This window comes from Lupinus angustifolius, chromosome LG08 (genome assembly GCF_001865875.1).
Source record: "Lupinus angustifolius cultivar Tanjil chromosome LG08, LupAngTanjil_v1.0, whole genome shotgun sequence".
NCBI lineage: Eukaryota > Viridiplantae > Streptophyta > Magnoliopsida > Fabales > Fabaceae > Lupinus > Lupinus angustifolius.
This window is the reverse complement of record NC_032016.1, coordinates 9,741,808-9,757,561: the sequence shown is the minus strand read 5'-3', so window position 1 is coordinate 9,757,561 and position 15,754 is coordinate 9,741,808. Positions and strand designations below refer to the sequence as shown.

Sequence of the window (15,754 nt, the reverse complement as noted above, 5' to 3'; positions counted from 1 at the left end):
CAACTAAAACAAAATCCGGATAAGTTTTTTAGCAGTGGTAGCGGTGGATAGGCCAAAAAAGCAGAGAGAAAATCTTCGATTTAACTCAGATATGGCATCATAATCTCATTTTTGACATCATTATTCACACCCACCTCACCTCACCTCACCTCACTCCTCTATTTCACTCTCTCTCACTCTCTCTATTCGTCTATCTCTGTCACTGTCTCTCAGGCATGTTTTCTCGTTTTATCTTTTTCACTTTTTATCGCTTTTGCTCATATCTCTGAGCTTGTATTTGGAAGATACCCTTTTTCTCTCTTTTGCGATTTTGCTCATTCCTCTACTCCCTAGATTCAGTTCTCCATTTGGGTATGCAAGTTTCATTCAGTATCAAATAAAAAATTGATTTTTTTCTTCTTCACTCACTATTTGTACTTAGTCTGTGAAAGCCCCACAATCGGGTTTTGCACTCTGATTTAGTGCAACTGTGTTTTGCAAAAAAATAGATAAATTGAAAGTGATGTTCTTTTGCTTGCTTTTGAGGTGCTGTTCAGTTTCAGTGAGCATTTTCAAGCATGAGTGATGTTAATTTCAACTTCAATTGCTAGTTTTTAGATTGATTCAAAGTAGATAATTAATTGAGTTTGATGCTATAAATTGGGCTAGAAAAAAAATGAACTTGAAGTAATTGAGTGTGACTTTTTTGTCCTTACTTTTTACAGGCTAATTAATTCACAATGGCTGAACCTTCCAAGGTCATTCATGTTCGAAATGTGGGGCAGGAGATATCTGAAGTACTCTCTCTCTCTCTCTTGTTGGATGTCTATATTGTTTTTATTTTCCATTTGTTTTGATAATAGGATCATGCATTGGCTATACTATGATGATCAGATTATTTTTGAACATGAACCAAACAAACCCTAAATTATTTCAAGAAATAACTTGTTCATAAACATCTTGTATACTGTTGTTCTCTGTTGTTTACATTGATTGATTCCAACCCTGGAAATAGCCTCTTCGCTTGTAAGGGTAAGGCTGTCTACAAAGACCCCACTAGTCGGGAGCTTCATACATTGGGCAACCCTGATTGATTCCTACCACCTTTTGTTTGCTCTAATGTGTGTCTGTCCCCAAACTAGAATGATTCTAAAATGATACCTTGTGATCAAGATTAAATACGGATTATCCCTTGTCCATTGCATAAGTTGAGATGAGTATTTGAGTTCATAATTTTTATATTTATATATGCTGTTTGCTTCACAAATATAGGTTAGTTTCTCATCAAAATGTTCTTTGAACTCTTGGTTTTAGAAAAATCTTGATTTATAATATTTGCCTTCTTTGATTGCAGAATGATTTGCTTCAGCTATTTCAGTCTTTTGGAGTTATAACAAAACTAGTAATGCTGCGAGCAAAAAACCAGGTTTTATTTTTCATGCCTTTGGATGAGACTTTCTGTTCTCCTTAGAATTTTAAGTGTGTTTCATTTTGTCATTTTTTTTCTTTGTACAATGTGCAAAATTGTCAGGCTCTGATCCAAATGCAAGATGTTGCTACTGCAGTTAGTGCTTTACAATTTTATGAAAATGTTCAGCCAAACATAAGGTATTCATAGCCTCTTTAGTTGTCTTTCAAAACCATGCATGGTTTGCTTGACTATTGTTTTGATAAAGATCTTTGATGTCATATTCAGAGATTTATAATGCTTTATTCTTCGCATGTAAGAAGCTCATATACATAGTATTGAGCATGCGTACAACTCAGAAGTTTCAGCTCTATCTAATAGCCTACACTTTAAAAGCACCTTTACTAAAGTAATGTCTAATGCTATGATTAGTTCAATTAAAAAAAAGTTTTTTGTATATAAGGGCGAGAAAACTCAGTTAGAAAACATTAGGAATTTCCAAGGGCGAGTTATGTGGGAGAAAGAAGTTCCACGTTGGAATAGAATGGATAAGTTCAAGTCCATATAAATGGCAAGACCCATAAGCCTAATGCCTTAAGATTTTGGGTCAAGTTGTGGTGGCAAGCCTACTTATTTGGCTATTCACTATACCAATTTGTTGCTAATATCGCATTGCATTGGGCTCCCCCATTCCTAACATTTTCATTGATTCTTAGAATTGCATCCCATTTTTGAAGTATCTTGCCTTCACAGATTCACATTGACGTTGAGATTTTGTTTACAATCTTAATTATCTGATTGTTTTATTCTAGGGGAAGGAATGTTTATGTCCAGTTTTCCTCACATCAGGAACTCGCACCAATGGATCAAAATCAAGGACGAGGAGATGAGGTTGGTATTTTTTGTGTTTATGTTTTTTAATTGAATAATGCATGCTTCATCTTATTGATTGCTCAATAAAGCATAAAATAATTATTTACCCCATTTTTGGGCATTTACCTTTAATTTATATGTGATATTTTATCCATGCATATTTTTATTGTTATATTAGACTGTTCCTATTCACTGGGTTCAGTTTGTAAAATTGTTTGTGTTCCATAGTTTTTTACTCTTTATCATTTACTTCTCTATTCATTCTCCTTTCTCTGTCTCTTCTTCTCTTTCTCTATGCTGTTCTGTGGTCGTGAACTCTCTGGATGCGCAGCCAAACCGAATTCTCTTAGTTACAATTCATCACGTGCTGTATCCTATGACAGTGGATGTGCTACATCGAGTATTTTCTCCCCATGGATCTGTGGAGAAGATTGTAACATTTCAGAAGTCAGCTGGTCAGCTCTCCTCATATTTCTCCCTTTCTCTTCTTTCTTTCCTGATTATTTTTTTATCCTTGTGGATCGAGATTATATTTTGGTCATGAATAATTTATTTTGAGATATACCATTTACTCCGTCATTTTGTATTTAAATAACAAAGCCTTTTACTAAAAGTTTTATTTTTGAAAGAACCCAATCGTGTTGATTAATCCATGTAGCCGACTTGTATAGCAGGACAAGACTTGGTCATGCCTTTGCCCTATTATTATTGTTGAGGACTATGATTGCATTTTTATGAACGTAAAATTATCATTATATTATATGCATATATAGTTTGTGTTTTCTAATAATTGTTTCATCATGTATTTGCAAACCGAGTAGGCTGTCAGGCTCTCATTCAGTATCAATCACGTCAGAGTGCTGTTACTGCGAAAAATGCACTTCAGGTTGTTTAACATTTCCTTTTAGCCCGGGGCTTTAATAGGCTTGGCTTGTTAGTTCTGATATTGTCTGTGAATGGTGATTGAAATTTTGGAAATTTCCAGGGACGCAATGTTTATGATGGTTGCTGTCAGCTGGACATTCAGTTCTCAAAGTAAGTGAAATTTATCAAAACGATTTCATTGTATATTTTTACACTTGTAGGTTTAAACTTTGTAATGCTCGTGTGAGTTGAGTCTATATTACCCTGAACCTTATATCTTTTCCTCTTCTTTCTCTTTGTTTTTTATTTATTTTATTTTCTTATATGGTTGTCTAATTCATCTTAATTGCAGCCTTGATGAATTACAAGTGAACTACAATAATGACCGTTCAAGGTGATTCATTCAGTTATTGTTTTTCTGTTTTTGTTTTCTTTGTTAACCTCTTTTTTAACATCTTATCACGTGTTTCCGACTTTATTCATCCTCATCTTTCACAGAGACTTCACGAACCCAAATCTTCCTGTCGAGCAGAAAGGCAGACCTTCACAAGTATGTTCTGTTTGTTTCATATTTATCTACTTATGAATCAAATCTTATTGTTGGTCTTTGTTAAATCCAATCTAATATTCTTTTACCCTTAATCTCCTGTCGAACAGCTCGATGCAGGAAACATGTATGGGTCTGGCGCCAGGGCAGGTACTTCAATTTATTTTAAACTGCTTTGGCTGGTTTGGTTTATTTGTCATATTGCATTTTTTTATTGTTCAATAACGTTTGTCCCCCTTTTCCCCTTTCAGCTGGACTTTCGCACGTGAGTATTTTTTGCACCAAGTTGAAGTCCCATCCGAGCTTTGTTTTTTGTATGATGGTTGATGTCTTTTACTTATCCTTTTAAAATATGGATGTACAGAACATCAGGTTTGTATGATTGTAACCATCAATTTGTAGGACTTTTTTGTTGATCTCCAACAAAATAACTCAATGATAAGGCTTTATTTTTTAATTTGATTTTGTTTTTCAAATTGGGGTGTAGTTGGGAGAGGCAGGTGTCAGTTTGTTGGATTTTTGCTTCTTGGACTGTGGGATTTTCTGATATGATAGTATGAACATATTACTCTGATGTTTTCAGTAAGTCGGCTGAAAACATCATAGTAACCACCAACTTGTAGGATTTTTTGTTGATTTCCCGCATAATCATTCAATGATAAGGCTTTATTTCTTTAATTTGATTTTCTTTTTCAAAATGGGGTGTGATTGGGAGAGGCAGTTGTGAGTTTGTTGGATTTTTGCTACTTGAAGTGTGGGATTTTCTTTCATTTTGAGATAAACAACATAATAGTATGAGCATATTACTATGATGTTTTCGGTAAACCAACTGCAGACATACATGCAAGTGAACTTCTTTCTTTTTCTTTTCTTTTTGATCTCTATATATTTGTTATTTATTTATTTATTGAATTATAGATCGGCAATGCTGATGCCATTACAGCGGCCTTTGGAGGAAACTTGCCTCCTGGGATAACTGGGGAAAATGAAAGATGTACTATTCTTGTCTCAAATCTGAATCCCGATGTAAGCACTTTGTCTGGCATTATCTAGAAAGTTCAATCCCTATGTGAGTATGTATTTAGCTTGAAATTTGTTTGTTTGTTTCAGAGAATAGATGAGGATAAACTGTTCAACTTGTTCTCCATTTATGGGAACATTGTGAGAATTAAACTTCTCCGGAACAAACCAGATCATGCACTTGTCCAGATGGGAGATGGTTTCCAAGCTGAGTTGGCAGTACACTTTCTGAAGGTTTGTTTCACGTATACCTTGCTGATCATACATAACCGATATACTAGGTCTTTGTGATATCTTTTACTCAAGGGAGAAATTATCGTTGTTTGTTATAATATTTATAGTTGTTCCTGGCTATATATTATTTTGTATATTAAGTCAATACTTTTCGTCAACAATAGCCACTACGCATTAGACAATCCAAGTTTACTTAGTTATTCTGAACTTGAGGAAAGTTTGATAAGAGCAGAATCGCATTTAATTTTCACATGTCTGTTTTTAATTGATCTTGAATATTTGGGTTTCCCATGAAAATTTATGGTAAGCATTCTGTTCATAACAAATTTATTTTGAAGTGTATGTTTTTTACCAAACCCTTACAATTGTACATTCACACTAGAAGAAAATGGAAGTTTCTACCATATCTTTTGTCATTGTCTACCAGGGTCTATGCAAATCTTTTACCCAAGTTTTAAGATTAACTTCATTTATTGATGGTTATATTTTATCGAGGCCTTTGTATATGGAACAAGACTGAACTTGAATGATATATTTTATAAGGAGAGGAAACTTAATTAATGTCTGTTTATTCTAAAGATTTTTTTACTATAAAAAGCATTGTGTATTTCATATTTATTGTTCATCTGTGATATTATTTGTTGTTTGATTTTTGCATGCATTGATTTGAATAACCAGTATTGGCCAATGCTTCTGAGATGGTGATGTTAAACATGTTTGATACAAATCATAGCTGTAATATCCTTAAGAGATGAGAATGTTTAATGTCACTCTTTAAATTTGAATAAGCTAAACATCGCGTATTTAGTTGATAGTTTCTTTTGGTTCAATGTAAACATAGAAGATTGTGAACTGCATTTTTCAATTTTCTATACTGGCTTGGCAGTGATTTCATATATACATTGTATTTTTGTTGGATCCTCCTTTAGTTTTAAAGATAATCACCGAACCATTTTTACTGAGATACAGGGAGCATTGTTATTTGAGAGACAATTAGAGGTGAACTTCTCAAAGCACGCAACCATACTCCAAGGTGCTGATACACGCGAGTATGCCAACTCAAACCTAAATCGTTTCAATCGTAATGCTGCAAAGAATTACCGATACTGCTGCTCTCCAACATGGGTGATCCATTTATCCAGTCTCCCACAAGACATAACCGAAGAGGATATTGTCAACCTAGTAGAGGACCATGGAACCATTTTGAACTGCAAGGTCTTCGAAATGAATGGGAAAAAGCAGGCTCTTGTTCAGTTCGAGACTGAAGAGCAGGCAACTGAAGCTCTCGTCTGCAAGCACGCAACCTCGATTTCGGGCTTGGTAGTCCGGATCTCCTTCTCTCAGCTACAGAACATATGATATTTGTGTTAGGGAGAAGGATTCTGGATAAAGGAAAGGATACTTTCTTAATGCAGATGATGAAGTTCTTTATTATGTTTTACTCATAACTAAGACATGCTCTTTGACCCTTTTTTCTCCCAATCATTAATCTTCTTATCTCCATCACTATTTCCTTAGATTAGTCTTGGAGAATAGAAAGGAGTGTGATCAAATGAGAGATTATATTTTTAAACTGTACATTGTGTTTTCAAACTCAGACTTATCTTTCATCTTATTATATTCTCAATGCATGTCAAAAGTTTCTATCCTAAACCATGTACCTATCAAAGCATAGGCCATCTCTTTATTTAGGCATTGCTATGAGAATAGGATTTGACTTTTGGTCTTATCCTTAACAGGAGGGGTTGCTTGTCATCCCCCAACTTAAAACATATAACATGTAAGACATGACCTCGTGAGCCTATGAATATACTGAGCACGACATCAATAGTTTAACGGTAGTTACTCATGGTATTACTCATGGTATTTGTCTCTGAAGTCATGAGTTTTAGTTGCGGTAGACTCCCTTTTGTGGGAATAAAATACTGCAATAGTATCTAAGCTTGTAGGTGATATGCACAGTATATTCATGGGTTAGGAGGTCGCATGTCAAAACTCAGGTATTAGGTATTATCTGTAGTATGCTTGGTGTATTCATAGGTCCGGGGGTCGCATGTCTGAGGTGTTATATAACACACATCTTACTCATTAAAAATGAGGTGTTTTTCTATGTTATATCTTGGATAATTTGAAACAAAAAATTCTATATTTATAATTACTACCACTTTTTTGTCACTATTAAAAAATAAATTAATATCTATTAAAAATAAGTTATTAAAATTTCTAATGAGATGACTGTTTATTATCAATAACACATGAAGTGATACATATAAAAGATTCATGTTAGATGATTATTCTCTATAAAAACATGACAAATATTAATTATTCATACATCATCATTAAAGAGTAAAGCCTTATTTTTTTACTTGAAGTTTTACGGAGCAACTAATGATTGAAATAAAAAATGCACAAAATTAGTAAAGGATTTCATCACTTTCATGCATGCAGCTAATTTATAAAAAAATAAATGACTAATTATACACGCGTATTAATATAGAAGCCTTTCAAAAAAGGAAACTGTGTAATGTCAATTATCAACCTAGTGTAATTATTTTAGTTTGGTGTTAGGGTTGGGAGAGGATTGAGATTAAGAAAGAGAAACTTTTAGGGTTTCTGAATAAAGTTGAATGGAAAAGAATGTTTCTTTTTGGAAAGTGTTGTCCAAACATCCAACTTTTTCCCATTTAAATTAGGAATAATAAATCCAAAAACACCAACAAAAACTTTAAAATAATCGCCATACAAATATTTACCATGTTAATCGCCATACAAATATTTACCGTGTTAATATCACTGGTAGAGTTAGTCTTACATATTTATAAATATTCTCGGATAGGATAAGATTGTATCCAGTGTAAAAATACATATAAGAAACAAAAAAACAAGATTTCAAAGGTTGGATCCAACACAACCCAAATCTCAATTTTTTGAAACTGAGTTAAGTGATGCCTTCTACCCAAAGCATATCTAACTTCAATGTATCAAAATTCACCAAAGGTAATCATTATTCTCAAAACCTAAAGTGTGAACCTAGCATGGGAAGCAATGATATATATGCTTCTCCAAAAGTTTTTGTGCACCCATGCGTGAGTAATTAAAGAGTTCGTACTCTATAAAGTTTGAGGAACACATCTACTATCTGATATAATATGACATTCTATGTACTATTTTTTGTGATTGGTTGAAAAATATATTTAAATTAATTTTTTAGTAATTAAATATATTTTTTTTACCAATCATAAGTAATGATATATAAAATAGTACATTATTTTCGGACAAAAAGATATCCTCCCCAAATTTGGACGGCCAAAATCTTGTACTAGAACATATCCAATATCTTTTCTTTGTCTTTCACATAAATTATAATCCTTGGACCGAAATTCGGCTGTAATAATCCTATTACAAGTTTACTCTTGATCGTTGATGATCATAAGAACATTATATATTTTTTAAAATATTAATAAGATTGCATTAAATTAATAATAAGTGCATCTATTCTTACTCATTTACACGCAAATTTATTTTTTAAAAGAGATAATTTATCCTCATTTTTACACATGTTGGAAATGAATAATAGGTTGCCTCTAGTTTGGTCCCATTGAAGATGTTAGATTAATGATTATGAAGTTATGTGTTGTCGTTTTGGTTCTTTTCAGACATGACCATTGAACCTGATCAAATTCTATCTCCTCTTCCACCCACCAAACTTATAACACAATCATCCCATTCACACTTCACTACGTACGTCAATTTCCTAAACCAATATTTAGTGGTAATTAAGAGGCCTTTTTTTAATTTGTAAGATTATCTTTATATATATTTTCTATCCCAAAAAGTATGTCACTTCACGTATCACTTTTTTAATTACTCAAGAAAATACTTTATTCTTAAATTTTAAAATTAAATATAAATTTTTCAACCAATCAGAAGAAGTATCACATAAAATAATACAATCTTTTAATATAACACATGTTGATCTCTATTATGTTTATTCATTATTTAACTAAATTAGATAATGTACACCAAAAAACTAAAAATTAGATAAATAATTCCCTTAGCCTCTTGTACTATGCTACTCCTATTTAATAAGAAAATGTCAAACTTATTTTAAAGTACATTACAACACAATAAAACACGTGCTTAATTAATCAGAAAGCAACTTACAATTTAAATTCTTAACACAATTAATGATATATATTGCATTAATGAAATGAGCAAGAATGATCTACATTAATGGAGAGACAAATAACACAAAATAATACACGAAATACAATATATAATAACACTTTTATCTTTTTATTTAGTATTAAATCACATTTTTATCATTAAAAATATGAGACAAAACAATCATTTTCTTTTTTATAAGCGGAGAAGATAAATGATGAAATGCACCGAAGATGGTCCTTTGGTCGTGAAAATGAAAGATGAAGTTTATGCGGGAGATATTGATACACGTGTGGAACAGTCGGTGCTGGAATGACTAGTGTAGTTATTAGTCTACACTTACAATTAATATAAAACAAAAAAACAGAAAGGTATCAACTAACAATTGAGAAAGACTTGTACAAAGACGTATATATATGGAGATAAAAAATTAATCTTGTCAATATATTAAAAAGTTTAATTATTATTAAAATTTAATTATAAATGATAACATCAATAAGTATAAATACACTTATCTCTAAATGTTATATGTTTCTTCGATTTTCGGTTATACTACCAGCTATTTTGCATCGTTCAAGTTGGGGAAAAAACCTATCTGCCTAATTCTTTGTCGAATAGGTTCATGATTCCACATATTTAGAAATGATTTAAGGGTTGGGACGTTTCCCTCCACAAAATAACTAGTTACATCAAAATAAGGGCAGCAACCCAAAAAACAAATTTAATAAGATTTCTTCTCCTTCTAAATTTTCAAATATTCCTACCAAATTTTTAGAATATTTTTTATGGCTAATTTAAAGTATGTCTTTTTTTGTGTTTTTTTATTTTATAAAAAATGACCATGTTTATTTTTGTAAAATATATGATATAATTGGTTTTTGATTACATTCGATTTTACATAACTATTAATATTTAATAGTACTATTTATTTTAAATTTTGTAAGAATTGTTAAATTTTGCCTTCTTTGCCAATTTTTATGATTTCTCCATCATTACTCTAAAACTTATATAATCTATTTGTTGTAGGTGTTTTTGCTTTTGTTAGTGCTTTTACATGTATAGTCATGTAATAATGATTAGAATGTAGTATGTATTAGGGTTATTAAAAAAATGTACATACTAGCTATGTTACTTAGAAGTTATTGGGTATTAACCTTTTTATTTTATTTTTTGCAACGCCAATCATCTTCCTTAAGATACACTTTATTGAGTTTTTTTTTCGATGCACATATATAACGAATGTTTATAAATTAGAGCATAATATTTATGCGTTGACATTGTATAAATTTTTATACAGTCAAAACATCATTCATTTATATTATTTTTATTCAAGAGTTAATCAAGATTAAAAATGAATGATCGATGATATATTTGGTAATTATGGTGACTAGATGTGTGAAATCGGTCATTAAATTAGGCCATTAAACTGAATTTACCTAAACTCAAATTTGACATCTTACTCTTTGAATTAGAATTCTATGTTTGGAAAATTCAATTAAAATCGCATTAAACACAAAACAAAAGATGCTCCCTTCTCAAGTTGTTGTTGGTTATTGGTACAATCCAAACATAAAATCACAAACTCAATTCGAAATTGGAATGATAGTTTGTAAAGAGACACTTATTCTTTTTTGTATATACGTGAGGAGGGGTTGACATTTGTTGGAACCTCTCTTAGTGGTAGAAGTAAGATTGAGACACAATATAAGAATATATCTATCAAATGCTCATAGATTAATGTTCCATCCTCATTTGTGTGTGTACGCGTGATCAACATTCAACATTTCAAGCTAGTCAATTTGTCTGAATGGAATTGGTTCTCACTAATTCAAAGCCGATTTGACTCATTCTTGTCTTCTCTGTTAAGTCAGTTAGTTAAAAATACATGAAAAATTTAAAAGACAATAACACTATTATCCCTTACTTTACGTTGTTATTATAATTTTGTCCTTCAAAATATAACTGTCATTTCTTAAAGAGGAGTCTGACTCGTATGTTTGCGGGAGAGTGGGGTTGACATACATTGCACCTCTTTTAGTGCTACAAGTAACATGCATTGAGACACAATATAAGAAACTAAGTCCCATAGATTAACCTTTCACCCATATTCTTTTTTCCGTACGCGTGGTCAATAGTCAACATTTCTAGCTGGTCAACTAGGTTCAGAATAGGTTGACCAGTTTTTGTACTCATTGTGGTTCATTACCATTTTTTTATTTTAGTCGAATGGAATGGTCGTGTCCGATTTTAATTACAGTTATTAACTTAGAAATATTTCATATTTAATCATTTTCTATAAAAATATTTATAAAATAAAATAATATACATGTCATATTTATACTGACTAGTGATTATAAAAAATAAATTATTTACTGTTATAAAGATATATTTTATTTTCTTGACCACGTACTCGAGCTTTTTCTATTCTTGTATAGTATTTGGAAGGTAAGTATGTATAAGTGAGGGGTAGGTGAATGTGTAACTTTTGATTCTATGACATTTTCATGTACACAAAAACCAGAAACCTTCTTTTGAAAATGTTCATTTTACATCTAGTTACCTAATATAGTATGCAACGTTAAAATTAAAAAAAATGTACATAAAATATTGGTCAAATTAATTATAATAAAAATTATGTAAAAAAAAGTGTATGAATTTGTGTGAAAATATTACTTAGTACGTAATTATTTGGGTGGGAGAACGTGGGAGTGTCCTTTTCTTTATAAGGACAAACCCCACCGATTCATCATTTGTTCAATTACGAAACCATCTTTTCAAATTCAACACTCTGGTTGTTCAGTTCGTTCATGCCTAACTCACCATATTTAATCATATAAAAATGTTACTTTTATACTTTAAACTCATACACCTTTTTATATACTCATCTTTTTCTAGAAAATGTGAGAACGAAATTGTCAAAAACTACGTAATAAGTGTAAAAACTAAACATGGTTTAGGTATAAAAATTAGATGGACATAACATATGACATGGGTTTCATGAAAAGATTTATGCAAGGATTAGTATTTTCCGTTTAATAAATAGAGAGAAAAACATGCACGAAATTGCATTTTGAGTTCCTCGAGACCAGTGTTTTGACCATGCAATTACATTAATAATTATATTTTAAACTTGAATATTTTTTCTAATCGATCATATTATTTAATAAGATATGGAGTGATACAATTTTGAAATATCATATATTCTTATATTTATGTTAAACAATACCAAACATAAAAACATAAACATGATTTTATTATCCCATAGAATTTGTGAGTCACACTACATCATTAAACTTATGATAAGGATAAGAGGAGTAATAGAATGACTATACATAATCACATTATTAAATAAATTTGACTGATTTGGGTGTAGGAACTCAATTCAAAGACGATCACTGTTTTCTCCATTAATTCCATGTTCCATCTCCATTAAGTTTCAGTACAAAAAAGACTCTTTCTAAGGGAGGACCCAACAGTATTATATATCAATATATATTAATTTATTATTACAGTATGTTGTATTTTTACTCTCATATTTGTGTGCATGGTGTATGATTATATATATATATATATTGAACAAGGTTACTATTCATGTAGTTGGATTTGTCTTATATATTCACTCTTCTCTCTTTCATTCTTTCTTTATCAGAGAAGAAGTAGAAAGAGGAGGAATCAACTACACAACACAAGAGTTTTGATTACATGTGCTTTATAACGGTGGCGCATCAAAGGGGTTCAGGGAAGTTGACGGAGGAGCACGGCAGCGATGAGGAGGAGGAGGAAGGAGATTTAAGTGCCATTGTTTCGGGGATGACACGTGTGGTATCAACTCCTTCTGCATCTGCTGAAAGTAGTAGCATAGTCATAGGAAGTGGTTCTCCTATGATGTCATTCTATTCTTCTTCTCCTAGTTTGTCTTGTTCTGTTGGACACAAAAGAGGGCGTGAACATGAAAATATCATACCCCAAGGAGAATCATCTTCAGGTGCAATTGCTTTAAACAAAATCTCATTCTCTTCAATTTTAGTCTAAATAACCAAATGGGGTATCATTCATTATTTGCATGTTCTAAATTTTGCTTAATCAACCATTACTCTATAGTTCTATATCAATCATGTATTGTTGGACCACATCAATAAATGAAATGAATATTTGATTAATCTCACCTCACCACATCATGATATACAATTGAGTCTATAATTGTTAAAGTTTCATCTCAAAACTAATTCATAATGATAGGAGTAGTCCAACATGCATTTAAATCATTTCCGAGAGAATGAGATAGACAATGTGGGACTTACTTTCCAACGATAATATAGAAGAATGATAATGCAAAAGCTTAGTATTTTGATATGAAACAGTGAGAGAAGAAGGTGGTAGTGAAGAGAGAAGAAGATACAGAGGAGTAAGGCAGAGACCATGGGGAAAATGGGCAGCAGAAATTCGTGATCCACACAAAGCAGCAAGAGTATGGCTTGGAACTTTCGAAACTGCAGAGGCTGCAGCAAGAGCTTATGATGAAGCTGCTTTAAGATTCAGAGGAAACAGAGCAAAACTCAACTTCCCTGAAAACGTTAGAGCAATGCCGCCACCACCACCACCACCACCACCACCACCAACCCATTTATCCTCTTCATCGTTCATGCAGATGGCGGCGCCACCACCACTTCACGGCTCCAATGACTTGATGAGAGACTATTGGCAATATTCACAATTGTTGAAGGCTTCTGGAGATTACCATGGACTTGACCAATGGTTCTATGATTCTCACATGGCTACACTTCAATCTTCATCTTCTTCTCCTTCTTCTCAAATGTCCTTCTCTGCTTCATTTCCTACCATGTTTTCAAGTCAGCAAATGGGGTTGTTCCGGCCACCGGAGGACCACTCTCACGGTGGCAGTGACGGAAGTGGTGGAGGCTCAGATTATATACCTTCAACAACAACGACAACGTGGTCAAATATTAGTGGTCATCCTCCTCCACGTGGTTGATATGGAATACACAACTTCATTATTTCCCTCTCTTTTTTCTTCATATACTTACTATGTACAACTCTGTCCCAAATCCTGTCCCAGACCAATTCTATTATGCCAATTTAGTTAAAAAAATTAAATATTCATAATTTTATCAATTTTGTTTCACCCTGATTGGTCAGGGACGTAGTTGGTGACATAGTTGAGGACAACGGATTCTCATTCCTTACTTATTGCTTGGATAGACCCAGAATAAAAAGTTTTTTTTTACCTTGTCATTTTAAATGGTTTAGAGCACCCATTATTTTTTAATAAATTGATTCAAATAGGATGAATAGTCAGAGAAGAATAAAGAGAGATATATTAATAAAAATATGTTGTTTGGTTTAAAATTAAAGACTATTAGGTTAAGTATGTGTGCACAATGTTTGGTCTTTCATTTTAAATTATAAATGGATTATGTATCTTTCTCTCTTCACCTTTGGTTGAAATCTCTTATATCTTCCATTTCTTTGTTTTTTTTAAAACCAAAGTTAAAGGACATTTAAGGTAAAGACAAAGCAAAATTGAGTTTGATTCAGAAAAGTGTAGAAATCATTATCTATTATGGTAGATGTCTTCAATGTATCTATATCCCTAATCTCTTCTGATTATGCCACATTTGCCCTACATTTCTTTAGTTATAACTTTTACTTTTTCCAACTTTCTTAATATTAATGTTGAATATTGATTTGTGCATTATATTATTGTTCTCTTTTTCCATTATTTTTCAAGACACTTACCATCTATTATTAAACCCTTATTGTTATAGTTATCTTAATGATATATGTGAGTGCTTTGTCATTTCAAATGGAGTTCATTTTGACATTATTACTTTTTAAGATTATTTTAATAATATTCTATACTATATAATTAAGTCATCCACACATTACAACATTTTTACATAAGAACTACATAAATTTCTTGTGTAAAAATGTTTTCTAGTATTATCATGCAATTATAGATTATTTGTATCTTCCAAAAGGTAAAAAACTAATTTATTAAAAAGAAAGAATTGATAACAACCCTTTCAAGAATGCAATATCAACTTAAACTTCCAACATGAAAAATCACACCCCAGCATGATAAAAAGATAAAATATAAGACCACTACCACCATAGATGGTTAATAATGTATGATATTGATAGAAGTGTAAAAAGTTTTAAATTAAATGTATAAAGATTAAACCCCTATAATAGTGTCATACAAATTTATGATAAATATAACAAGAATGTTGCACATCATGGATATAGGCTCAAGCCAAACCTTTTTGAGAGACAAAAGGAAAAGGCCTAGTAGTGGGAAATGAGTAATGAAGATTCTATGTCTCAAATTTTGTTCTTAATAATGTCCTCACCAATTACAATATGTCATTGAATTAAATAAAAAAAAATATAAAAGTAGAAATATTAGTGGTCATCCTCCTTCACCTTCAAACTCCTACACCCTACCATCTAACCGCCTTATAACTCCCTTTTTCGTCGATGGTGGGACTTGAACCCACAACCTCATGTACTCCTTCCTAATGACTAGAATTATATTAACTGATGTGATTTGATTGGATAGAGACATCAAGAAACATAATTTCTTGACACGGGTGATTTCTTCGGTGAAGTAGTAGCGTGATTGCTAGTTTACCAAACAGTTTGTG

At 31.9% G+C, this 15,754-nt stretch overlaps 2 protein-coding genes across 9 annotated transcripts; both read left to right on the top strand.

Moving 5' to 3' along the window:
• On the top strand, positions 55 to 6,522 carry LOC109354596 (polypyrimidine tract-binding protein homolog 3-like). Of its 4 annotated transcripts, none has more exons than XM_019597201.1 (15): positions 55 to 174; positions 702 to 776; positions 1,334 to 1,405; positions 1,511 to 1,587; positions 2,200 to 2,278; positions 2,592 to 2,715; positions 3,082 to 3,146; positions 3,246 to 3,295; positions 3,477 to 3,518; positions 3,623 to 3,674; positions 3,782 to 3,821; positions 3,923 to 3,936; positions 4,590 to 4,697; positions 4,782 to 4,925; positions 5,895 to 6,522. In XM_019597201.1, the coding sequence occupies exons 2-15, from the start codon at positions 720 to 722 to the stop codon at positions 6,282 to 6,284; spliced, it is 1,314 nt and encodes a 437-aa protein (XP_019452746.1). In that variant the 5' UTR covers positions 55 to 174; positions 702 to 719; the 3' UTR covers positions 6,285 to 6,522. The 4 variants fall into 4 exon arrangements, with proteins under 4 accessions (XP_019452746.1, XP_019452747.1, XP_019452745.1 ...); XM_019597202.1 differs by having other exon boundaries at positions 55 to 182; XM_019597200.1 differs by having other exon boundaries at positions 55 to 213; positions 705 to 776.
• LOC109354598 (ethylene-responsive transcription factor ERF110-like) lies at positions 12,534 to 14,429 on the top strand. Of its 5 annotated transcripts, none has more exons than XM_019597207.1 (3): positions 12,534 to 12,600; positions 12,739 to 13,074; positions 13,451 to 14,277. In XM_019597207.1, the coding sequence occupies exons 2-3, from the start codon at positions 12,792 to 12,794 to the stop codon at positions 14,080 to 14,082; spliced, it is 915 nt and encodes a 304-aa protein (XP_019452752.1). In that variant the 5' UTR covers positions 12,534 to 12,600; positions 12,739 to 12,791; the 3' UTR covers positions 14,083 to 14,277. The 5 variants fall into 5 exon arrangements, with proteins under 5 accessions (XP_019452752.1, XP_019452754.1, XP_019452753.1 ...); XM_019597209.1 differs by lacking the exon at positions 12,534 to 12,600 and adding an exon at positions 14,295 to 14,429 and having other exon boundaries at positions 12,615 to 13,074; positions 13,451 to 14,124; XM_019597208.1 differs by lacking the exon at positions 12,534 to 12,600 and adding an exon at positions 14,290 to 14,429 and having other exon boundaries at positions 12,615 to 13,074; positions 13,451 to 14,129.